General features: G+C 43.3%; 1 protein-coding gene across 1 annotated transcript; it reads right to left on the bottom strand.

Moving 5' to 3' along the window:
- Nucleotides 1–6,183: 6,183 nt before the first annotated feature.
- On the bottom strand, nt 6,184–13,682 carry LOC108787487 (cytochrome c oxidase protein 20 homolog). Its single transcript, XM_018557058.1, has 4 exons — nt 13,590–13,682; nt 10,252–10,366; nt 9,165–9,228; nt 6,184–6,344 (listed from the first exon to the last, which is right to left on the bottom strand). Exons 1-4 carry the CDS (start codon nt 13,623–13,625, stop codon nt 6,203–6,205), a joined length of 357 nt encoding a protein of 118 aa, XP_018412560.1. The 5' UTR covers nt 13,626–13,682; the 3' UTR covers nt 6,184–6,202.
- Between the last annotated feature and the right edge of the window lie 13,389 nt (nt 13,683–27,071).

The raw sequence follows: 27,071 nt of genomic DNA, 5'->3' as shown, positions 1-27,071 counted from the left end.
GCCCTAAATATTTTATTTTGCTTACTATGTTATATATATTGCAATGCATCTGGTGTATTTTCTTGATGACCGCCCGAGAGAGCAACTATTTGCTACTTTTGCACTTTATTTTTAATTTTTTTTCCTGTGATCACCATCAAAACTTTTAAATAAAGAATTTTATAAAAAAAAAAGTTGTTTTGGGTTGTTGTGTTTCTTTTCTGTTTTTCTTTGTCCCCCACACCCCTCACATCTTAATTATACTGTGCATATCTAAAAGGTACTAAAGTTTTGTATGAGAGCCTTTTACTCTTGTTTTAAGAAAAATCTGTCCATTTTTTTGTATGTGTACTCCTGATCTAATGATAACTGTAGCATACTCCTCCAGCATAACCAATTACATGCGCCTGTAGATATAGTAAAAACTAGGGATGCACCGAAATTACATTTTTAGACTGAAACGTAAAAATGTGACAGGCCAAAACCAAAAATGGCCTTTTCTCCCACCTTTTAAAAAAAAAATGCAAATAATTTTTTTCATTTATTTTGTTTGTTTTTTTGTTACACTGTTTTGGGGGCTTTTGAGGGAATATATGAGGGGGTGTAAATAGATCCATGATATTTCCCTTTTTAAAGTAGAAAACAAAATGTGGACACAGTCCTCAATCTTTTTCTGCAACATTTAATGAACAGAGCGCTCAGTAGATGCATCCTGTTCATTCAATATCTGGAGAAAGTAAATATTTACTATCAATCCAGTCATGAATGGACAGGAAGCTTCTGTACTGAGCTGCTTCTGCTCATTCATAAAGTGAGCAGACAGTCATAATTGGGGTCAATGTAATCACTTATTATTTACAACACTGATCACTCGGTGTTTGTGCTTCACTCTCCATCCTGACTGCTCTGCTTCCGGACAGCTTCTTTCCTCCCCGCTGGGCCCCAACAACTGGAATGGCTGTATGTCCTCTCCGATCCACGCTACCTCTGCAGACACAGGCCAGGGAGAGCAGCATCGAATGTGGAGGACACTGACGCTTGCACCCAACGGAGCAGGGGTGTAATGGTTTGGTGGACAAAATTTCGGTGCATCCCTAGTAATAACCATGTAAGACTTAAGTTAGCCGTATAAATGCAGTTGAGTTTTTTTAGGTCAGACCTAATCAGAACCAGTGTGTAGGAAGACTACGAGCAAGTCTGCAAGCTGCTAGTAAATGAATGCAAGATGGTGTGGGTTGTTAAATATATCGTGGAAGTAGTGCCTTCTCCCTAACAGTACATGCACATATACTAGCCTAGCTAGCTTCGGTCAGGTGGTCTACAGATGCACCTTAGTCCATGAGCCTTTAAGAAATGTCTCATGATATCAGGAAAATACGTTGTGCTGATGGCATAACATAGTGATCATTGTCAAGCAGCAATGATAACTGTCCTACAAAAAGATAACATGGGGAAATGTAACATTTTCTTTCTAGACCGTGATACAGCATTTAATGGTTTATTAGCAATACGACTGGAAGATCCTGAAATATTGTCATGGTTGCTGTGTTTCCTCACTGAAAGAAGATCTGCTGAGGCCCGCTTTATAATCCATACTCGAATTATTAAATATGAATACATCCAATGCTATATTTTCTTCCTGCATGTAAATTGCCAATAAACATTTTCAACAAAACCCATTGTCTTGCCTCTGAGTTTTTACTGTCTCTGATTTGATTTAAATTTAGGGTTGTACGCCGCAAGTGTCGGCTTAAACATGCATACACCTGCTAACCACTATGGGTGGTTGTACACTAGCTGTGTAATCTCGGGCATGAGGCTGCAATTTATGCTCCAGGCCTTTACATAGGCCTATACAGGGCTTGAGGCTGTCATTGCCATTTTGTCTGAAGAAGCCGTGCTTAATACTAAGGCGGAGCAAACCTCTGTAGCACTGTGCACAGCTGTGGAATTGGGAGGAGTAGAAACCTCTATCCCTGGTTTCAGTTGTGATCCTGGTCATTTCCCTTTAGTACCAACTGTGGTCTTATTGCCATCATTGTATTTAGGTGGGTCAACTTGTGCTCATATCACATAGTCCATGTCCAAGACTACCACTTGGTGAAAACTTGCAAACGGTTTGGAATTCGAATAGACCAAAAGCTGCACTTTTAGGAAAAATTGCACCCTAATAAATTTGGACATGTAAGCCTGAGATGTGGCATTGTTTTTTGGGGTCCCCCCCCATTTTTTAATAGAAATGTAATTAACACACTGTCCTGAGGTGATGACACTCACAGTACTGTATGGAGGAGCAGCATTGTCGCCCAGGGCAGTTTACGCCTGATTTGAACTACAGGACACCCTCATTCCCTAACCTAGGGGGAAGTGTTGTAGTTCAGAAGTGAACTAGACAGGGTTGATAACACGGCTTGTGATTTTTAAGGCAGCAAGGGCAATGTGTTTTGAATCGGCAAACCTCTTGTCTTTTCTATGGTAAATGCCCATTATGAATATTATCCACATTTGCTTATAATTGTGCTGGGCATTCAGTGATCTTGCCCCTAAAAGCTATGCAATGCTAGTAAGGGATCCCCTACTTTAGGTGGAGGGCAATTTAGGAATTACCAGAAAAAAAACAATGCAAAAATTCTCTAAAGTATAAGTCAAGTCCTAACTGGAGCTTTGGAAAGTAGGCAATGGCATATCATATTGTGCACATTATGGCACACTTGCCTGTAGAGTACCCCTCTCTAGTGCTGACCTCAATTGACCAGGATGATGCATCACCTGCACATGTGCATGGGACCTTATTTAACCGAGAATCTTACTGGTGCCAGGAGCTTGCACTGAGCTGACCTTAAATAAAAGGAAAAATAGCCGCAGTAGCCGTGTTCTTGGTACCGCTTTTAACAGGATCATTTGTACCGTGCAGTCGCGCCCCCCTCCCCCCGCGCTGCGGCCGTCATTGTCTTCCCTGGCCACCGCTGTTCCCGCGCGGCGCCTGGGATCGGCTCGGCGGGTCTCCCCGCAATGATCGGGAGAGAGATTCAGAGGTTTCCAGCCACTGATCTCTCCTCCGATCACTGGACACGGAAGTGATGTGTATTACATCACTTCCGGTGTCACTGTACACAGTTCCCAGCCCTTAGAGCCAGGAGATGAAGCAGATCTCTGCTTCCTCGGCTTCTTTGGGGTCCCTAGGGGACATTAGGGGTCTGAAAGACCCTTGATGTTTCCATAAAGAGGACCTGTCACACCCTATCTGCTATTACATAGGGGGCTTGTTAGCCCCCTATGCAATAGGGTTAGTGTAAAAAAATAGTGTTTAAAAGTTATAAAAATGTAAGTATACATAAGATTTCTTGGTTCATATACTCTTTGGTGGCCTCTGCCCTTTAACCCATGCTTGCCTACCCAGTCTGTTCTGGTGGCTGCTGGTGTTACACGAGAAGCATTAGGTGAGTAAAATGTACTCTTCCCAATACTTAGACAGCTACTGGCTCTATATACCAAGCGCTGAACGATCGTGTAACTGCTGATGGCTCAGCTCAGTAGCCTGCTACATGCTGACTTTTGGGTCACAGGAGTACATTAGTAAATGCACTCCTGTGACCCAAAAGAGAAGTCAAGCCAAAAAGGTTTTGGTTTTTTTAAACATTCGATTTAATTGTGTTGACCAAATAACTGTCGTGTTGAACTTTTGTGTGTTGGGTCGCTGGACACTAGCCGAGCTATGGTTCAGGTAATCCGCAGGGCAATCTGCCAAGTGCTGGTCAGCGGAGCAACAGTGAAAGAAGGCTGGTATGTTGCGCTTGGTGTTAATTTACTCATGTATATCGTAAACTCTGTGATATTTTGATAGTCAGTGTTTATACCCGTAGTGAATACTGTATTGTGAATACTAATAAAAATTGGAAGTTTTTAAAACTTCCAATTTTTATTAGTATTCACAATACAGTATTCACTACAGGTATAAACACTGACTATCAAAATATCACAGAGTTTACGATATACATGAGTAAATTAACACCAAGCGCAACATACCAGCCTTTATTGATCAGTATCTATACACATTGTTGCAGCTGGTGACCAGGTATTTTTCTCTCCTAGCGCAACTAAATTGCATAAACAGTGAAAGAAGGCTTGGTTTTTTGACAAGCATTTGTGGGAGGCTGTTTTTTTTTCTCTTTGCACTGGACAATATAATTAAGTAGGCGATGGAGAATGGCGCAGGCCGACACATTCCTATGCTGCATCAAAACATTCTTTTTTTTCCACCAAGTCAGGGTGCACTTCCATATTAAATGTTTGGCAACACAAAAGATCAAAACTTGGGGCTCTATATGGGAGGTCCGACTCCATCAGAAGTGGGAGTATGCCTGATGGGTTTTGCAGAGATTTGGGAAGAAAACATGTACAGGTGGGTAGCATGCAACTAGTTCAATGTTTATATTCAAATCTGTTTCAGTTTCTGAAATCCAAAGGAGGAATTTATTTTGCAATTGAAGGCTCCCAATACCTTTGAAAAGATTCCACTCAAAACTTTTCAGGACAGTCAGTTATTGCCGCCTTTTATCCCAGAGACATCTTAGCAGCCATCAATATAAAGGATGCAGACTTACATTCCCATCTTTACAGATCAGATCATATCATCAGTGAATATTCGCTTTGCTGTTGACAATGATCAGTTTGTGGCCCGAAAAAACACGTACAGCGCCTACAATTCTACAGAATGCTATAAAGTGCAATATTCCAAAGAAAAGACGTAATCATAAATTCTTGTGTTCAAACCTTCCAATAAAATGCATATTAGGGTTAGGTTACCATAGGAACTGTAAATAGAAATACTTATTAAAAGGAATAAAGTACACTAGTCTGTACCCCCTGCTGAAGTCAAGTGACAACGCATAGGGTGGAGCTAGTGACGTCAGTACGCCCAGGTGAAGCTGGTTCAGCAAGAGGAAGGACAAGTTTCTGGCTAATCACCTTAAAGCTGGCCGTACACCTATAGATGATCAGATTTTCTATGGTCAGATGGAAAAAGTGCAACAAATTAATTCCTCCATCTACGCTAAACTGTGTGGATGGAGGAATCTCCCACTGGGCTTGCTAGAGCACTGCTGGCTCTCAAAACACCTGAACATTGCCTGTGTCCAATCAGATTGTTCAGGCATTTTGACATCCAGCAGGAGCCAGTATCAGCAGCATTTTGCTTTCCACCTGCTTGCCCACAACCCTAATCTGATGCAGCAGCCTGGAGAATACCTTTTAGGCCTGGTTCACCCCTGAGCAATTTTGTGTGCAGATCTAGGCGCACGAAAACATGCAATTCCATTCAAGCCAATGGCAACTGTTCACACCTTAGCGTTGCATCGCGTGTTGAAAAGATGCAGGAACTACTTTGAGGCGGATCCCGTGCACTTTCGCTCCCATAGACTTGTAATGAAATTGCGCGTGTCCATGTGTATGCGTGTTATTAGCAATAACCACGCAGTGTACACAGCATGCATAGAGGCCCTCCCCCTGCCTGGAAGGCCCAGAGGCACTGTGGCAGCTAACGTGTCTTTCCTCTCCCTTGTATGTCTTGTAACTGCGTTTTCTCCTCTCCGCTGCTCTTGTTGGATAAGGCTCTCAGTTTCCGTCACCTGCTCTTTGACACATACCAGATCTTGTATCTTCTGTATCCCCCACACTTGCAAACACTGGTATATAGCTTCATCATTTAAGAGCTCCAAATACTGATATTTTCTCGATCACCATTTTTTTCCCCCTCTGCATTCCCACTAAGGTCTTCATGTGCCCCCCGAGTCACTCAGCCTTTCTCACCTCTGTTTATTTTGTTCCCATTGCCTCCTATTAGGTTGAAAATAAAGCTGTTGCTTAGATGACCCCAGCAGTTCACATTTACTATCTGGAAATCAGACGGGTTAGAGGAATACCGTTTATACCAGGCCTATGCAGCAGGAGGCAGGAATGAAACTAGTTTTAAAATAAAATGAAGCTTTAATGCATGTCTGAGCAAACATCTCCATAAACCAAAGTCTGCCGCCATTAAGGTGTGGTAGATGCAGAAGGATGGAAGAAGTGTCACCTTTTCTTATGAAGCCTTTCAGTGCATTAAACACACCAATTAATTCTGTAATACAGCAGAAAATATTTTGAAAGTCCACAACAGTTGGCTTGGCTGCAGCGTAATATTTATTACACGTCTAGAAATGTCCTTGGCAGTCCACGGCTCTGGTTACTGGTCTGAATCACTTTTTTGGCTGTCTCTGAAATTTGGATCCTTGGGGCTACCTTCATACATGACCTGTTTTCTAAGGCCTTCTTGTACCATTCTCTGCTGTATCCTGAGTCTTGCATGGTTGTATCTGCAGTACATCCTAAAATGAGAGAACAGTATTAGCAAAGAAGCTGCACTCACAAGGATATTGCAGAAGAGTTTTCAAGGTCCTGTGTCAATGGGCTTTTGCTCAGGTCAAATGGTTTTTGCATTCCCATACAAGTCTCTGGAGATGTGAAACATACAAAGCATATCAAATGCACCGGTCGATGATTTCTCAATGATATACGAATGATCTTAATCTGATGTAATCAACACAGGCCCTTAGGGTAACACTACAATGAATGTGACTCAGTCGTACAGTCATCACTGTTGGCACCTGCAGCAGTAAAAACTTGACACAGACTGCAGGCCTAAAGCGAAAAAAAAAAGGAGAATTAAAAAAGAAAAAACGGTCCACTGGAGCTGTTAGAAATAAGCTTTTATGACGGTAGAGACGTTCACAGGCTTGTCTTATACTTTGACCTTTGTCATTTTTAAATGTTATTTTACAGCTGGAAAAAGCTGGCGCATACAACGGTTCGGGCAGCTACAGAGCCACCCAAACGCTTGTATGGTGCTGGCTGGGGAGTTTGTACCCCTCCGCTGCCTGCTATCCCAGGCCCACTGTCCCCCGTTTGGGCCTGCGATCGGTACAGCAGCAGGTGTGTGCACCTCAATCAGAGGGAGAGCAGCATACTCCCAGTGGCTGATCTCCCCTCCGATTCCTAAAACGGGAATTGACGTGCATTACATCGCTTCCGGGTTCACACTGTCATTTCTCTGGCTGCTGTGGCCGGGGAAGAATCTATCTGAAGTGAAAATGTACACTTTAACTGAAGATTCTCAACTCCATTAGAAAATCAGCCTCAATATGTCCATTAAAAGTATGATATAAAGGAGTATGGATTTGGCCTCTTGTATAGGAGAGTAGGGACTGGCTAGACAGGGATCACTTGAAAGCAACTGGACAGCTTGAACATGTATTGCAATACATGTGAACTAAAAATCAGTTTTTATGCAATCGTTTGCTAGAAATATTATTATTAGACAGGATTTATATAGCGCCAACAGTTTGCACAGCGCTTTACAATATAAGGAAGACATTACAGTCACAATACAATTCAAGACAAGAAGGTAAGGAGGGCCCTGCCCCTGAGGGCTTACAATCTAAAAGGGTGCCTCCATCTTCAGCTTGTCTATTGGAGACTGAATCATCATCTCTATCTATCTATTTAGCAAGGACAAGCCCTAAAAACCATCAAATCTGACCGAGGAAGTAGCAGAATGATCTACCTGGCTGTGCATTGTGGATAAGGTATATAAAATCGGGACACTGACTGAACAGTAAATATATAGGCGTTTCAAAGGTGTATGCAAGGGTTTGCCTGGAGTCCTCTTAATAATTCTTGTGCAAATCAGCTAAAAGTGTATTTCCACTTTTGCAGTCAAATCTGAGAAAACCCCTCCATATGTTTATGTGTTCCCATTCAGACAGCATACTGGAAAAAATTTTTAGAAGAAAAATGTAAACAGCACTTTGTAAATATTAACATATTACCTTACCTACATCCAGGCTGCAGCACCTCTCCTTGGCGGCCAATGGAGGGGAGGGGTCACAGGAGAGGGTCCTCACTCATGCTGACCCACATACCAGGATGTGGCTGTGGGTGCCTGCAGAGACTGGTATAGGCTCCGCCCCCATGACTGGTATAGGCTCCGCCCCAATGACGGGTATAGGCTCCGCCCCCGCCAGGCTAACAGTGATGTGATCACTGTCAATGACAGGCAGCCGCCTGTTGTATTCACAGCACACACGCCGGAACATACAGCTGTCCCTCCTCCAGCTCCGTGTCACAGACTTTACTGCAGTTCACTGTACAAAAGTTTTTACAATGAACCGCATTAAAGTCTTTAACACGGAGCTGGAGGAGGGACAGCTGTCAGCACACACTGCGGGGGTGCCCCCCCCCTGGATCCGCCACTGCTCTGTGCACTGTGCTCTGACTAATGATGGGCAGTATGGTGACAAAATCAGGCGGGGAACAGAAGATCCTTTCAGTCCGGCAGGCGGGTGAGCGATTCTCCTCCTTCGGTCCTGCGTGCTGCAGGTAAAGAATCCGCCAAGCAGGACCTCGAGCAGACCGTCGAGGGCCTCCTCAGTGCGGCTCCGCGCACGAACGTCAACTGGTCACGTCAGGGAGGTGGGTGGGACTTCAATCTGACAGCCGGCTCGAGCAAGCTCTCAAATGCAAAAAAATTAGTTTGCGTGCCAGCCGATGTGGCCTCGCGTGCCAAGCCGGCCACGCGTGCCGGGGGTTGCCGACCCCTGTGCTATGTGAATGGGAACAAGTAACACATATAAAGTGGATGTTATCCCAATTTGTATAAAGGCTGAGAGTGAACTTAAATCCTTTGTCAGCTCCGGCCTCATTACCTTCTAGTGGGTTTCGGGGGCTATGTTATGTCTGCGAGGCACAACCAAATTGGAACACATTGGATCTGATACTAAAGACAGAGCAGTGATGGTCACAGTTCTAACTAAACAGACGATCCAATTCAGAAGACCTCCACCGATCGATCAGCAATGGCTCAGTGTGTGCCGAGAGACAAAAATAGCATTATGAAATCTTTTTCTAAAACTTGGCTGGGTTTGGAAAGGAAGGTCTGACGTGATGCTTGTAACAAGATACAGTGAATAACCTCCATTTACCATGCGGTGAGACCCAAAACCATCCATTTCAGACATTTCTTATACATATACACAAGTGATCGTGTTTCTCACGGTGACATACTGTCATTTGTAATACAAGTTGTACTTCATGCCCTAAAAGAATTGGTTCTTCTGTTTCTCAGTAAACATTTAGAGGAATAATCTTACCAGAAACTAAGAGTGGTGAGAAGAAATCCTCCAACAGCCAAATCACACGACCGCTTCACCCGACCTGTAGGAGAGGAGAATATAGTTGTAAGGTTTGTACAAACCGACATCGGAGAAGGGGGATATCAGAGGGCGGTCTTGGAGCTGTCAAAGCTTCTCCTGGTATCCTCCAGGCAACCCATAGAACCACCAATGATATTCAGACTTTCATTATCCATCCTAATCTTTACATTGACTGGTGCCAGCGGAAAAATATTTGTAAGTGGCCAAATCAATGTGGATGCCAAAGTGGGATCCTTAACAGTTGTTGAATCCAAAGATATATGGGAAAATGTATGCGATACAGCAGGGGTAGCCAAACTCCGGCCCTCCAGCTGTGGTGAAACAACAAATCCCATGAAGCATCTCTCTCCCGGAGTCATGTCTGTGGCTGTGAGAATCTTGCAAAGCCTCATGGGATTTGTAGTTCCACCACAGCTGGAGGGCCATCCCTGCGATACCGTATATGAGAGCGATATTAGGACTTACTGGGGCTTTCAGTGACCATAAAATGCACAAGGCTGGAGGCCGAGTCACAGAATTCCAACAAGATGAACAAGAAATTTTTTTTCCCAGTGGGCAGACTTGCCTTCACTTCCTGTCCTGTATACATAATGGAAGATTGTCACCTATGGCAGGGAGATCTCTCCATTAAAGGAGAACTATGAGGTGAGTGCTCTTCACTCACCTCATAGTTCTAGCCGACCTGTGACAATGAGACCGTCACAGGTCGGCTCAGTAGATCGGGAGGTGAGCGAACACATACCGGCGTTCGCTCACCTCTCGATCCTGTCACAGCTCTCTGCCGTGACAGGGGAGGGGCTAGATTCCCCCCTCCCTGCTCCGATCCGCCAGCGCTGACTTGTTTCCTCTCGTTACCCTAAGGAGAACTTTGGGGAAAAGCACTGACCCCATAGTTCTCCTTTAAGAGTTCCCAGGACACATAAGTCAGAGGCCTCACCTTTCACTAAAATGTAACTGTCAGATGGTCTGACCCTTTAAATTATGATACAAATATATACACTTAAGTAAAAATATCGTCACTTACTTGTTGCAAGAAAATTTCCAACTCCAACCACCAACGATCCCACTGACCCATACAATAAAGACTCGCGTGCACATGGTGTGTTTTTCACATCAAGGAGCCACAACAACTTGAATGACTACATAGAAAAATACAACAGACAATGATAGTTACAAAACACTGGAGTTGCCCAAAGCAAAAGGATGTTTGCTTCCATTTAGAATCATTTCTTAAAATGTCATTGGTTGCAGTGTGTAACATTGCCATGTCAATAATGCCCTGCTGTGACACAGACATTCCCCGCATATGGATAGAATCCTCCACAGATCAATAATTTCCCCCATGCAGGGGGAATCATCTGAGGGTCACCATATAGGAATAGAATGGCTGGGTGGTGTCCTTGCTATCCTGAGTGGACGTTTAGAGATGTCCTTTTTGTTTACCTTTGTTTGTACCCAGCAATGACCACCAGTGTTGCAGGATTGTTTTGGGAAGGGAGTCGTTTAATGTGCCACTGACCACCAATAATTGGGGGGGGGGGGCAGGGTTTTTTTTTTAATGTCACTGATCGCCAATTATTGTGGAGTTGTTTAATGGGTGTAAAGCTTAAGCTGATTATTTGGGGTGGGGGATAGATACAGCACCAAACACATTATGTGTATATAGCGTGTATCCCCTTAGATTCAGCTGCTGCTTCTTATAAAAATCTTCCCTTCGGTGTCACTGTGAGAAGCTGCAAGGAGAGAAGCTGCTGTGTAAAGTTGCACCGTTAGTCCCACCCTCTGCTCTCCCCTCCATTCACAGATCTTCTCCTATTATAATCCCACAATATATCAAGTTCTGTGCATGAAGAAGTAGAGTCTGTCATTCAACAACCCTCTCCTCCATTCACAGAACTCAGTGTATTGTGGGATTATAGTAGGAGAAGGTCTGTAAATGGAGGAGTAGAGTCTGTCATTCAACAACCCTCTCCTCCATTCACAGAACTCAGTGTATTGTGGGATTATAGTAGGAGAAGGCCTGTGAACGGAGGAGTAGAGTCTGTCATTCAACAACCCTCTCCTCCATTCACAGAACTCAGTGTATTGTGGGATTATAGTAGGAGAAGGTCTGTGAATGGAGGAGTAGAGTCTGTCATTCAACAACCCTCTCCTCCATTCACAGAACTCAGTGTATTGTGGGATTATAGTAGGAGAAGGTCTGTGAATGGAGGAGTAGAGTCTGTCATTCAACAACCCTCTCCTCCATTCACAGAACTCAGTGTATTGTGGGATTATAGTAGGAGAAGGCCTGTGAACGGAGGAGTAGAGTCTGTCATTCAACAACCCTCTCCTCCATTCACAGAACTCAGTGTATTGTGGGATTATAGTAGGAGAAGGTCTGTAAATGGAGGAGTAGAGTCTGTCATTCAACAACCCTCTCCTCCATTCACAGAACTCAGTGTATTGTGGGATTATAGTAGGAGAAGGCCTGTGAACGGAGGAGTAGAGTCTGTCATTCAACAACCCTCTCCTCCATTCACAGAACTCAGTGTATTGTGGGATTATAGTAGGAGAAGGCCTGTGAACGGAGGAGTAGAGTCTGTCATTCAACAACCCTCTCCTCCATTCACAGAACTCAGTGTATTGTGGGATTATAGTAGGAGAAGGTCTGTGAATGGAGGAGTAGAGTCTGTCATTCAACAACCCTCTCCTCCATTCACAGAACTCAGTGTATTGTGGGATTATAGTAGGAGAAGGCCTGTGAACGGAGGAGTAGAGTCTGTCATTCAACAACCCTCTCCTCCATTCACAGAACTCAGTGTATTGTGGGATTATAGTAGGAGATGTCCTGTGAACGGAGGAGTAGAGTCTGTCATTCAACAACCCTCTCCTCCATTCACAGAACTCAGTGTATTGTGGGATTATAGTAGGAGAAGGCCTGTGAACGGAGGAGTAGAGTCTGTCATTCAACAACCCTCTCCTCCATTCACAGAACTCAGTGTATTGTGGGATTATAGTAGGAGATGTTCTGTGAATGGAGGAGTAGAGTCTGTCATTCAACAAACCTCTCCTCCATTCACAGATCTTCTCTTACTGTGATCCCCCACCATCGAGTTCTGTTAATGGAGGAGAGAGCAGAGGGGGCGGGGTAAGCGGTAGAACTTTACACAGCGTGCTGTGAGGAGGAGTCTGTTAGCAGCTGTGAGGGGAGATGTTTAGAAGAAGCAGCTGAAGCTGTGGGGATACACACCATATACCCATATCTAATGTGTACAAAACATTAAACTTCAGCACTAAGGACATATTAATGATTACAGAGCTGCATTCATCTGCCCGGAGTTCATCTCAAGGCTCCATTCACATCTCTGTGATACGACATCATAGGTATGTTGCGGTAGGGCAGCCTATTTTTGTCACCATTCGCTGTGATATAATGCAGCATCCATACGATAGCTTGGTGCATCAGGGTGTCATTAAAGGAGAACTATGAGGTGGGTGATTTCCACTCATCCTCATAGTCAGAGCCGACCTGTGACAAAGAAGCTGTCACAGGTCGGCTCTATCGATCGGGAAGTGAGCAGAAACATGCCGCCGATACGCACACTTCCTGATTGGCTCCCTGCCGGGGTTCCCCCCTTCCCGCTCCGATCCTCCAGCGCTGAGTGGAGGAATGGACGGGGGAGGGGGTGGGCACAGCTGGCTCTGTCTCTAGATAGGCAGAGCCAGCTGTCACTCACGTAGCTGGGTGGATCCAGACAGTATTGTAGGGATCCGTCCCGGCTGAAGTGCTCTGCTCTCAGTATATCGCGGGAAATAGCCCGCTATATACTGAGCTTTGGGTCACGGGAAGAGGTTAGTATATGTCCTTCCGTGACCCTAAAGAGAACTATGGGGAAAAACACTTAACCCATACTTCTCTCTTAAGAAATAAAGGCACCATAGTGCACCTGACAGTATTACATGCGAACTTGGACGATGCAGGCACACACATGCTCCCTCATGGCAGAGGGGAGAGGACTAGACTTGTATGTGTAGCTGTTTGAGAATCATCAGTCAGCCATGTCACCAGAGAAGACACTGATGGTCCTGGTGCCCTCCAAGATCAGGGAGCAATGGAAGCCTAAATCTGACTGCTTACTATATACATCTCTCAACTGTAGTGCACAAGATGAACAGGCCGGTGTACTGCTCATACACAACACTCACCACAGATGGCCGACCTATTGAGCTCCAGGCGATATAGCACGGTGAACGCAGCATGGTCTGACTACATATAACATTAATGCATTCACGGAGATTCTGCTATTCAAAAAATAAAGCACATGAACTACAAGTGCAAATATATATAAATTATTCTGTAGAAGTGCTACTGTACTATACCTTGTCTTTGGATGTCTCATCTCCCGTGTCCGCCATGTTGGTTGGCAACAACCTTCAGACTTCCACCGAGTCCGCCCGCCACAGACCATAGAGATCGACGGAAGGCTAGAGCGGCTGAACGCAATGATTTGTGGGAAGCGCTGTGACTGGCTGGCGCTGTGGCGTACAGCCCCGCTCTGCGTTACATGGGCAATATATTATATATTGTTTCCTGTGACCCTTCCTAATAATGGCCTCGTAGGGTTCTTCTTCCTTTTTACAATAAACTTGTTATTTTTCACGGCTTGGAGGACATTTTGTGAAAGCAAGGGAATTCACAACATAGTCTGTAATTTAAGGGCATGGCTCACCTTTTGGGAAAGTCGGTTTGCTGTGAGCCTGCTGCCCGCCAGGGCTTTGCTGGTTTCTAAGAGCCGGAGGGGCAGATGTGTAAGGGCCACACTCATCTCCCCGCCCAGCTTTTAGCAACCTGGGACGCTCTGGCCGGCATCCCATAAAGCTCCCGGAAACCATTGACTTCAGAATTATTTTGGTAAAATATTGATGATGAGGCTATGACGAGTTGATAGATACTAAATGTATGAACCCCGAAAATTGTACACGCCTGTGAGGCAGCCTAAAATTATCCATAAGTATACAAAATTGTCCATAGAAGATGCTTCAAAAGCCTTTACAGGTCATCAATTTAGAGTTAACAGTTAAAAATGGCCCCAGAATGATTGCTTCACTCAATTGTTAACCACCATGGCAGGGATCCCAACCTGAAAGAAGCAATTTCAAGGAGGTGCCCTTCTCATTTCAGGGAGGGAGGAGGGAGCACCTACCTGAAATGATGGCAGATAGCAGAGGAAGCAATAGCTTCTTTGCTATCTGCAGGTTTGTTTTATTTAGTATTCTGACAGCTGCTGCCGTCAGAATAAAAAAATAATAAAAAAAAAAAAACCAGCATAGGAATGCATAGCTAGATTCCTATTGGCTATTTAACTTTGCAATAGCCAATAGCATGCTGGCTATTGCAAACCCGTGATGTCAGAGAAAAAAAAAAACAGCAGGGAAAAGTTTACTTTTCTCTCATAAGTATACAAAATTGTCCATAGAAGATGCTTCAAAAGCCTTTACAGGTCATCAATTTAGAGTTAACAGTTAAAAATGGCCCCAGAATGATTGCTTCACTCAATTGTTAACCACCATGGCAGGGATCCCAACCTGAAAGAAGCAATTTCAAGGAGGTGCCCTTCTCATTTCAGGGAGGGAGGAGGGAGCACCTACCTGAAATGATGGCAGATAGCAGAGGAAGCAATAGCTTCTTTGCTATCTGCAGGTTTGTTTTATTTAGTATTCTGACAGCTGCTGCCGTCAGAATAAAAAAATAATAAAAAAAAAAAAACCAGCATAGGAATGCATAGCTAGATTCCTATTGGCTATTTAACTTTGCAATAGCCAATAGCATGCTGGCTATTGCACCCACCCTCTGCTGCTGTCAATCACTAGAAGAGGACCTGATGGAGAACTTCAGGTCCCCCTCTGCTGATTGACAGCAGCAGAGGGTGGGTGCAATAGCTAGTTTGCTACTGGCTATTGCAAACCCGTGATGTCAGAGAAAAAAAAAAACAGCAGGGAAAGGTTTACTTTGCTCGATCGAGCAGAGTAAACCTTTCCGGGAGAAACTGTTTCTCTCCTGGGCGGCCGCTATCTAATAGCGGGAGACTCCCGGAGCTTTGGTGTTTGGGTGTGGGTGTTCTATTCTTTTTTTCTTTGTAACATCACTTTATTGCTATCAAAAGAGGGCTGATAGCATAGTGCTGGCGACAGGCCCACTTTAGAGGGGACATCAGGGGTCTTTTAGACCCTGCTGAAGCTGATCCAGCACAGACTATTCAATTATCATTATACAGGATTTATATGGCGCCAACAGTTTGCGCAGCGCTTTACAATATAAGGAAGACATTACACTTACAATACAACTCAAGACAAGATGGTAAGGAGGGCCCTGCCCGTGAGGGATTACAAGGTGTCAGCTGATTCCCACCCAAAGTCATCGGGGTTTGATAGCTCTGAAGTGCTTCTGGGCCTATACTACCCAGAGGAGATCACTGAACAACTAATGGTCTGCTGGTCTCCCACCACTCTCCATCCTCACACTCACCATGAACGTCCTGGGAATCTAGAAGAGACAGATGGAGAATCACTTGTACAAGAAAGCCAGCAGAAGAATGGAGACAAACTCTCTGGTGCATGGATGTGCGGTCAGGGGAGGCAGAGCCTCACCTAGTATTACGGAGGAAAAAGCTGTCAGCTTTAAGTCTGATCTGAAGCTGACAGCTTTTTCTCCATTCAGATCGGCATCTAACAGGTTACAGAGCATGGAAAGCCTCCCCGCTGTGTAACCTGTCATGGACGGAGCGTTGCCTGTTAATTACAGGCAGCGCTGCATCTGGCTTTTGACAGGTAGTTAGGTTACACAGCAGCGGGCTTCCCCCACTGCTTGTGTAACCTACCTATTGAGGCAAGAGCTGTCACAGCCTCTACTCTTTGTTAGAGGCGTGAGCTCTGTGGATGGCTTGGACTAATGGCAAAGCACCAATAAAAAAAAAAAAACAAACCCTGAGGACATCGATCTCGATGCCTAAGCAGTGAGGGGCAGTGAGGGACAGGGAGGCTCCTCCCGGTCTCCTCCCTCCTTCGCACTAGGTTGAGGGCGGGGCTTCGGTGGGCAGGACATGCTGGGGAATGCCTCACCCGGAACCAGAGGTACCGCACGTCACTGCTCGGCTGCGAGTGCGTTTACGTGTCGGTACCGCCACTGTAATAGGGCAGTGCCAGAGAAGGTGTTAAAGCAGTAGTGTGCAAACTCCATGCCTCCAGCTGTGGCAAAACTACAAATCCTATCATGCATGTCTCTGGGAGTCATGCCTGTGGCTGTAAAATTCTTGCAATGTCTCATGGGATTTGTAGTTCCGCAGCTGTCGGGCCATTGTTTTCCCACCCCTGTGCTAAAGGCATGATTTCCGTGTGTGTATAGCACAGTGCAATGCACAGCATGCTAGGTGTGCTGGCGCATTGCCTTTTATTCTGAATGGCACCTCAATGCACCAAATGTTAGTTGCCTGACTGGTATGTTGATGCATTGACTTCAAAAGTCACTAAAGGCTGCTTCACACTATAGAGTTGCGCATTCCAAATGGCACCCCAACGCACCTCCCGGAGGGCCCACATTGTGCTGCAATGCACAGTACAATAGTGTACATTGCAGTGTGGCAAAAATAAATAGTGCATGCATTTTTTTCACAATGCATACCCTCTGGGAGGTGCATTGAGGTGCCATTCAGAATGCACAACTCTATAGGGTAAGCAGCCTTTAAGGACTTTGGAAGCCAGTGTGTCAGCATAACAACCAGGCAACTCACATTCACAGGAGGTCAGCAAAGGCAGGAGGGTTGGTACTTACCCAATACCTACAACCACTATACAGTTATTTAATTTTTAAACAAACTGTCGTGGTTTTCAGGTGTCGTGGCTGCCATTTTCGTGATGTCCCTGTCTTTGGCATCAATTAACCTCTTTTTGGTGGCCATTGTGTATTTCTTGTGATAGTGCACAAGTGTCCACTTTCTGGAAGTCCCATAAGAAGTAGCTAGAGGCTGCTAGACTCTAATCTTTTATCCGTCAGAAAGACTTGGTGGATTTAAAATCACAAAACGGGGCGCCCATGTAAGGGGTCTCCCCGAATTGAGAACAAATGTCAAATCAGAAAGAGGAGCACCACACCATCAGCTATAGAGTCCACAAACACTTATTGCGAATAATGTTCTGACAACATGGAGACAAGCAGTAGCCAATGTCTTTCAGGGGCCTATTCATCAAGGCTTAAACAAGAATAGGATTTTTGTACTCGCCGTAAAATCCTTTTCTTTACGTTCATTGAAGGACTCAGTGGAGGTCTTCAGATCTTGACCAGTTGGGTTATAGTGCCAACTTCAGGACAACATCTGAAGATCACCACTGTGTCCTTCAATGAATGAAAAAAGAAAATAGGATTTTTGTACTCAATGTAAATTCCTTTTCTCTGCATTTATTGAAGGACACACTGGAGGATCTTCAGATCTTGAACAGTTGGGTTATAGTTAGGGATGCACCTATATCGGCCGAAAATTGCACTTTTGGCTGAATGCCAAAAGTGCCATTTTCCTGCCGATACATCAGCGCACCTGTTTCCCAGCGGGGAGTAGAGAAAGTGACAGCCGGCCGAGCGCTGCGTGAGGAGAGTGCCGTGAGCGGCCGGTGTCTCTCCTCCCACACCGCTCAGCCACCAATCACAGTGCGGCAGAGCAGTGTGGGGGCAGAGACATCGCTGTCACAGGAGGCTTAGCTCTCCTCCCTGCACCGCTCACTCAGCCTCCTGTGACAGCGTGTCAGGGAGGAGATCGGTACAAGCAGTCAGTGATTGCTGAGTGTTTGTAGATAATTGAGGATATGGTATGGTTACTATAGCCTCAATTATGAATGAATGGGAAGTGATCTATATCCCCTCCTGTTCATTCATAATTGTGGTTATAGTAATCATACTATATTCTCAAGTTATCAATGAACAGGAACACTCCGTATAGATTATTCCTGTTCATTGATAACAGGGGATACAGAATAAGAGATTGAGGACTCTGTGTTCTCAATCTCTTTTTTAAAAGGGAAATATCAGGGGTCTGTTTAGACCCCTAATAATTCCCAAAGCCTCTAAAAGAGAAGTAAAAAATGAAAATATTTAATTTAAAAAATGAATGTAAAAGTCTATTTATAAAAAAAAAAAAAATTCAAAATAAAAAAACATTTTCGGTATTGGCCTGACAATTTTTTTTATTGCGGTTTCATTTTGGTTTTTAAATTTCTATTTCGGTGCACCTCTAGTTATAGTGCCAACAAAAGGCACATAAAAGCTCCTGATTTAATCATTCAGATTTATGGCTCCTAATGTCTCCTTTCTGCCTCCCGCCTTCTAACATTGGACTTTGAATCAGCCTCATCATATCTGTCCAATGAGTAGGAAGCTAATGCAGAGAACAGCAATGGTAAACAGCAGTGTGATCATCCTGACTTCCATAGGTGGGTATCACAAATACGGCTTCATTTCATTACACAGTGTTAGAACAACATGATAGAGTGATTTGTCCATCAGGGTTATTCACTAAAGTGTGAAGAGTTTGGAGAAGGCAGGAGAAGTGAGCAATCTAGGACAACATAGCTGTAGTGGAAAGTGAACTGAATTGGAGAATGTTTCCAAATCAGCTATTTTGGCCTAGATTGTTCACTTCTCCTGTCTTCTCCACACTCTTCACCCTTTTGTGAATAACCCCGTATATTTTACAGGTCATTGCTTGTTGCTAAAAATCAAGTAAAAAGCCACACAAGCATTGGTCAATTTCATTAATTTTATTTAACCAAGACACTGTTTCTTGTTTAAAAAAATACAGTTTTATTTTCTCTTCTGGTGGAAAAGAGCCTTTAAAAAAGGCAGAATCTGCACCATATTATCAGAAAAGGTATTTGTTATAGTGAATGAAAACCTCAAAAAGGGGTTAACTGTGGAAAACAAAAGAAATATCAAAACAAATTCAACAAAACACAGCGAGAACGTTGGAAAACAATGTTTTCTTATGGCTGGAAGGGCCTTTCCCCTTTAAATAAGCAGACCCCTGCTTCATACTCCTCTTCTAACTCTCTCCCAGTTGATGGATACATCCTACAGGGACGATTTTACAGAAAGAATTTACTAAAACGTCAATTCAAAAGGATTATAAAGTTATATGTTGCCACCGATTTATGTGCCTGAAGTTGTTTTCAGGCGACTGGATTGTGTTTTGATTGTTCATGGTGTAAAATGTAGCAGATCTATTTTGGAAACCAATTGTTCTGTATTCTACAAGTAACTGACTGTACAGAATGTTCAGATTATTTGTCTTCTACTCCCTCTCTATACACTAATTATTTTTGTACTACGTGACATGCTACTACCATTTGCTCTGCCACATTTTTGTTGAATGTTCAGCCTTAGGCCCCTTTTACATGGGCACCATCTGTTTTGCTCAGCAGGGAATCCATGCAAGGGTCCCATGCTGATCAGATCAGTACAGAGCAAAATGTCACTCTAGTGTCATCCGTGTCCAATCAGTTTTTTCCTCCATCTTGCATTGGAGGAAAAAAAACGAGCTGTACAGACCCATCTTCGGTCTATAGGGAGTTGGATATAAGTAGACATGGGTCCATTTACATCAGATTCTCTCCAATCCATCATGATCAGGTCCACCATAGTGAAACTCTGTTTTGTTTTTTCCTGGGCCCAGACGGACTCTAGAGGAAAGGTAATCAGATGAAAACGGACACACCTCTGTTTACATCCAGCTTGCCATAGAGTGAGGCCTTGCTCACACCAAGCGCGTTCCAGGAGCAGAGCAGTTGCAGACCGGAGCAAAAGTGCGTCCAATGTATCCCAATGGTATTTTTAGCTCCAGTTCACATCGCAGCGTTCTGTTCCAGAGCAGGTAAAAAAAACTGCAGCAAGCCCTATTTTACCTGCTCTGGAACGCATGCAAACATCCTGGAACGTAAACTGCTGATCCTACTAAAAAACCATTTAAAAAAAAAAAAAAAAAAAAAAAAAAAAAACGGCCCAGAAAGCATAAAAAAACGCAGCACAACCCACTGCACTGCATGTGCAGAAACTCATGCAGGTCTGCTCTGCATTTGGTGTGAACAAGGCCTAACATTGAGCTTTCCAATCAGATCTGTCTGAAGAATTGACCGGCGGACCTGATCGGACTGCTCATGTGAAAGGGGCCTTAAGCTATCCAATCAGAAAACCTGGAGCAAGCGAGAGGAGCCAAATTGTTACCATAAGAAGAGTGGAGTAGAGATCTGCTCTTCAATGTAGGAAACCTCTTTACCTACCATGTGTCAGTTAAACATAAACATAATAATGAAGTTGCAGCTTTGAATAGGTCTCATTACTATACTGGTACGGTCAAATGTTTTTAAAGCATATCTAATGTAAAACAATATACACATTTGTTGTAAACTGTGCTGTAATCATAATTACAGCCAAACTGTAACAACCCATCAGGTTAAAACCAGAGATGGCACATACTGTATAGGCGCATGCAGTCTAGTACGTCAGTTTCTTTGTAAAGTAGGAATCACAAAAATATCTATAAGCCTCTCTCAATATATAGTATTCAAACCATGTGAAATCAGAAATGAGAAACCATAATAATGATATGTCCATGATTATGGAAATGGGTTACAACAACTGTATAAATAAAATTACTGGTGTAAAAGTTTAGCAATCCTGCTGCAGCTAGAGCTACATCAAATGCTAGTAATGGCAGTGCATTTCTGCTCAGCAGGTTCCCAATGTCCTGTGAAGACCTGCATAGATGCCAATGAAGAATGAATGGCTGGCAGAGGCAGTGACTTGCATGCCACCCATGTATGTAATGACTTTGTTACATTGTAAATATCCCTTTTACAGAAGAAGGATACTGCACCCATTTGCATTTTGGAGGGCTGTCGAGATACTGCAAGTTGATGAACGAATGATCCAAAACATTGTCTGTACAGCAAATAAAACCTCTACAACTTATATTGCACCATTTTAATAAGAAACTTGCAGTCAGTCGCTCAGTCCTCAAAAGATATCCGATGATATGAAACCACAAACAATGTTAGTAGAAGGGGGGAAAAGAAAAAAAAAGTATATACTTCACATTAAGGAAAGGACATAGCCCATCAAACAATAAAATAATCCACATTTCCCGCCAATTCCTAAGAACAGAAATACAATCACAGCTACAAAAAGAAATGCAATTCCTTTAACAGATGGGCCGTGTGAGTGTACTGTTACAATGAACAGTGCTTTCTTAAAGGACAACTCCAGCCCTAAATGATGTATTGTGATATGTGTAGAACACAGCAGAGGTCTTTGCCTTTAGAAGTCTTTGCACTACGTTATTGGTCATACTGCAATATGAGGCAAGCACCAAAAAACGGCCGCCATGTTGTGCATCAAATTTCCATAACATTTGCTGGTACTTCTATTTGAAATCTATATTTTTCAAGTGGCCCGGGACCCTTTTGTGGGCTGCTATACACGTGGATGCATGGATGGTGGACTGGAGTTTTCCTTTAGAAGAAAGCCAGTAAATAAAAGCAGGCAGACTGTGTTTTCCTTACATACATGAAAAGCACACAGCCTGGAGGAAGGACCATGCCGGTCAGAGCCTTCAAAAGCAGCCAACATCCATTCAACACTTGCTGACTGATGCTCAACCACAATGTCACACAACACCCAATGTAAGGATATATACAAGTTGCAGCCATGGTCCATTTGCACTGAGCTCCAGTCAGCATTCGACATGAGCTCAGCTCAGCTGGCATTACACATAAATCTCAGAACACGTCAGCTATTCAAATGAAAAATGCAATAGATGTTTAAATGGCTTTAATGCAATTGTAAACGCTTGCCTAGAGCCAGCGCTTTCTACTTAGAGGTCCCTTTAAACCCGATTCCCATGAGCTGAGATTTGTTGCCTGACTGATGGACACGTCACACTGTGACTGGCACAGTGTCCGTCTACATGAGCTACAGAATTTCTGGCAGTTTGAGTGATTTATTAAAGTACAAATCTAAAAACGAGGATTCTTGTCCTGTATTTACTCCCAAGGACCCAAAAAATAACTCCTTTTGGAAGCCCAACATCACTACAGGACATAGGTGTTGGAACCATATACACAGCCATGGACATGCTATCCAAATCATTCAAGGTGTGTGATAGCGGCAGCCCAAACTCAAAAGGGATTGAAGATATCTCTTGCCGCCCAAAGAAAGGTAAAGCTGGCCATACACTGCTTAGATCTTCAGAAGAATTTTCATATGAAAGAACATTCGTTCAACATTCTATTAGTTGATGGGGTCAAATTGACTATCAACTTCGACCATAGTGATGGAAAAAGTCGGGAGCAGGGTGGAATTTTTTTTCTCAAATGAACCAACAGCGAATGCGGTTTTCATTCGGGCAACTCCATTCATTCCAAAATCAAACAAAACTTCGATAGTCATTCGCCAAGTGTCTGATGACGTTATCAGGTGGTAAAGAAAAGATCTTTCGTACCTAGTAGTGTATGGCCAGCTGAAGTGTTCCTCCTATTCTTTTACAGGGTGAATATTCTTCTATGACTTAACTAGCAACAAGGTCACTTTAAAAGGAATATGATACATTGGAGTATTCCACGTGTTCAGCATTTTTTGGGGACTGAATTAGACGGCTACAAAGGGTTGGTTGCCATTGCCAGTCAGTCACTGCTCTAATGATTAGGTTCTGAAGGAAAAGGGGTCCAAGTAGAGCTGATCCCTTACACGAAACTGACATTCTGCATACTAAACCACAGTATATTCTGTAAACTAAATCATAACCACCAAGTACACTGAAGGAACACAGAAAATGAAAGCTGAAATATTTTTATAACAAACAGGTAGTAGTGCATGGGATTGTGCTTAAAAACAATTTTAAAAAAATCATAAATAGATGCTACATATCTTTTGCCAAAAAATAAATAAGATTATCAGTCACAGCCGATATACACATGTAGGAGACCTAATTGTAACCATCTTGTAAGGAGACCAAGTTATGAACTCATACAGTAATAGCTGCGGAATTGCCAGGGAAGCAATGCGCCAGTGAATGATGGACTGGGAAATTAAAGATGATGCACAAAGTCAGAGGAGTCATAACAATCTCTCATGGATTCCACAGAAAAGCTGAACTATGCCAGGGTTGGCTTGCTCAATATAGAGTCACCCTACACACAGTCAAGTTCCTTGTGACAATGCTATGCTTCATTCAAGGAGCTCAGCTGACATGGAGAAAAGGATCCATCAAAGGGTGAATAGAAAGCATAAGGCAATACACACCATGTTAAATAGAACCCCAAATTGTCTCGTGTTTGTGTGTATTGATGAAAACAATCCACAAAAAATGTTCACCAGGACTCTAATCCCAATGTTAGGCTTTGCTGAATTATGCAGTGAACAAAACCCCTAAGTTTATGTCATAGCCCAGGTACAACATCAGCTCTGCTTCCCACATGGAGAATTTAGAGGAGACCACAACAAATCATGTAATGAGGTAACTCAAGTGACAAAACTAGAATGGTTAGTGAAGGCAGCAGGAAGCGATCACAGTGCATACAGACCGAGCAGTCACCAACAGTCCTTGTTCTTTAGCAGCCAAGTTCATGGATGGAGTAAATCAAGACAACACTCCGATCCATTCCGATTCCTTTACGTCTAGATATTTTCAGCTCATACGGAATGGAGCACTTGTAGTACTGTAGAAAGGGAAGAAACCCAAATAGAGATATCCTAACAGTTACCTTTATCACACTGCAGGTTAAACAGGAATTCGTGTTGCACAAGTAGTTACAATGGCCATACACCGGTAGAATTTTGTTTGAAAAAATGAATTTTCAAGCAACATTTGCCAACTCTCTGATGGTGTTATTGAATGTTCTGATGAGATTTTCAAGTGTACTTTCATATGAACAATCTCAAGTGTATAACCAGACTTAGACAAGCTGAAGCACATCCGCTTCAGATAGCTTTAGCCTACTGTACCTATGGCTATTTGCCCTAAAGAATAAGTGCACCTTTGTGATAAAAATACGTTCTGTTGCTTTTACCTGGGTGACCCACTGCCTTCAAATGGCAATACCACAATTTCTGTATGCAATAGATAAACCAAGGGTTAAATCTGCAGGCTCACTTGATTTGCCTGTCCATACTGAACAAGCGAAGGCATTTTAAAAAGTGCACTTTTACATAAACCTGCTTGGTTTCAAAACTTTCTTTCAAGGCCAGCTGAACAGGGAGCATTTTTCCCTTTTAGATTCTCTTGAATATTCCATGTAAATTTAAATCTCTTCGGGAAATGATGTCATAGAAATTCATTCAGGTTGAGATCTGCTTCTGCATTCAATCTCAAAAGTGGGCACTTACTTGACCTTTCTTCTTAACTGCAAGGTCTACCAGGATATAAATATAGTGGATGGGAAGTTTGTCAAGACTCCTTAATGTTATTCAGTTACAATATTATTGCACATTAAGCAGACTAAGAAGCATTTCAGATAACACGAGGCACCTTGTAGTCCCTGGCTGTATGTTTGGTAATCTTCAATAAGCTTTTGGTAGTCCTGGGTCTTGTGTCCATAACAGATTTTGCACATAGGGCACAGACTTCTGACCAGATTCTGGATTAGGTCTCATCCACCCCAGAACATCCACCCCAGAACAAAGTCCTGACCTGCAATTCAAGGCCATGCTCGGAGACTAACTGGCAAGAAGGGGGACTTACAATAGACTACTGAATAGGGCTGTAGGACTTGGCAACCAGTCAGACCAAAATTCAGGCTCACTGTATAGTGTGGACATGGGATCCAAAAGCACCCAGACACACCCAAAACTATATAAAGATTAGAAAACGTACGCAGTGATATCTTTGGCTCACATGAACACTCTCACACAATGACCCTGATTTACTAAAGGACTAGAAGCAAGTTTAATTGAACGTCAATTATTCACTTAGCTTCACGAACGTAGTGAGCAAGGACCCCACCAAAGAAAATAAAAAAATAACTGCTGGCACATGATTGGATGAAGTAACCATGGCCTTACCTTATTCACTAGACTTGGTAAACAAGGTGATGTTGTGGTGGCTTCAATCATCCAATTATTTTTTGCAAAAATCATGTTTTTATTGTAATTTTAGTTTTCTGTGCACATGATTGAGTATTCCTCGCAAAGTGATTTTTTTTTCCATGCACATAATAGTGTATCATTTGCTAAGTGAATTTTCACCTCATTCACCAAAATGCAGGGGTACCTCGGTTCACGAACGGCTTTACGATTCTGGTTGCGAACCGAATCAAACTGTGATCAGGTCATGAACTCGACTGGAGGAAGCCACGTCCATGTGTGAGAGCACGACCATGTGGCTGTGGTTGTGCTGGTCACCGGATGCGGAGCTTCGCGCACGGAAGCGTTCGTGAACCGAGGTACCACTGTAAATGAAGATTTCCTCTGCAAAGTGAAAGCTCACTTTGAAAGTAAATCCCCTCAATTTTCCATAATTTGATAGCGATAACCGCCATCACCAGACTGCAGGTGAAAAGTAATGGAGGGAGGTCAAATGACACATCTGATACAAACAACTACTCTAAAGGCTCATTCATATCTGTCCAGAACAAGTGCATCCAAACTGCATCGGAATCAAATATAATCCTAGCCAATTTTCTTTGCACTGTAGATTTTGACTGCAGCAGATAAAAAAATCCATCAAACTACTTGCCACATGTTTTTTCCATAGATTACACCTAAGATGCCGCTTACTGCGCACAAATTCACCTGTCAATACTCTGCATAATATGACCAAGCCCAAAAGCGGTCAACACCAAATCAGTTGCTCAATTAGCAATATCAAAGATATTGTAATAAGGAAAAATATGGAAGCATGTGTTGTAATCTTTCTGACTTTTGTGCTGAAGGGACAGGAAGTGATCAGACGTGCTGCAATAACATCCAATAGTTGTGTGGAGAATCCAATTTAGAAGTAAAAAGAAGAGCTGTTATTTTCTGACCCCCCCCAAACAAAGTCTAGCATCTAGATAGCCATGTACAAGTTTCGGCACCATAAAATGGCTACATACTGTGTGGTGATGGCATCTGACCAGTTCAATGGTTAGTCTACCCAAACCAGATTTCACCTTTGGTACATGCTAAATAATTCACTAAATGGTTTATTAGGTCTTTCAGGAGACCCATTACTAAAAGGTATCTGTTCACTCGCTGCAGAAATACAAGTGTGCCCCATTATCATCATGTATATGTTAATTTTGGATTATAGAAAATGCAAGAGTTGTAACATCTGTGCTGCATCTGGAAAGAGACACGAGACAATCACTGCCCTATCCGGCCTGTTAACAGATTTACAAGATAATGAATATCTATGAGCACTGCGATCACACAGCAGACACCCTTTGGCTGACCCATCTCAGCAGAAGAATGAATTGCCTGTGGTGATTTTCATGACTGGTTTTTTTTTTTGTAATCACAGTAGAGTTCTGCTTTAGGTCTGACTTCATACATGTGCTTCTATCAGTCACCTGGCCTGGTTCAATGCTATGATCAGTTTCTGTTGATTGCATGTCACCTTCAGGCCTGCCCTGGAGGAAAAAAATGAAACAAGCGCATAACAAAAAGCACTTCAAATACAATCACAAGGTACCAATCTGTAACAAGGATGAAACTCTTAGTTGTCACACTAAGCAGCCTCAATTGCATGTATGAAAGTGGTGGGTCTTCTAACCTGCACTTACCACATAGAGTGGTTATGGACACATATGAGCTATCATACCACTGTGCAGCTCCCAGCTGTGGCGGGG

The sequence above is a fragment of the Nanorana parkeri genome, unplaced genomic scaffold, assembly GCF_000935625.1.
Source record: "Nanorana parkeri isolate BGI_ZX_2015 unplaced genomic scaffold, ASM93562v1 scaffold264, whole genome shotgun sequence".
Classification (NCBI taxonomy): Eukaryota; Metazoa; Chordata; class Amphibia; order Anura; family Dicroglossidae; genus Nanorana; species Nanorana parkeri.
This window is presented reverse-complemented; position numbering and strand designations above follow the sequence as displayed.

Coding starts and splice junctions, on each gene's coding strand:
- LOC108787487 (XM_018557058.1), bottom strand. CDS start 13,625: ATGGCGGACACGGGAGATGAGACATCCAAAGACAAG. Junction 10,367..13,589: donor ATGAGACATCCAAAGACAAG/GTATAGTACAGT, acceptor TTTTCTATGTAG/TCATTCAAGTTGTTGTGGCT. Junction 6,345..9,164: donor CTCACCACTCTTAGTTTCTG/GTAAGATTATTC, acceptor CTCTCATTTTAG/GATGTACTGCAGATACAACC.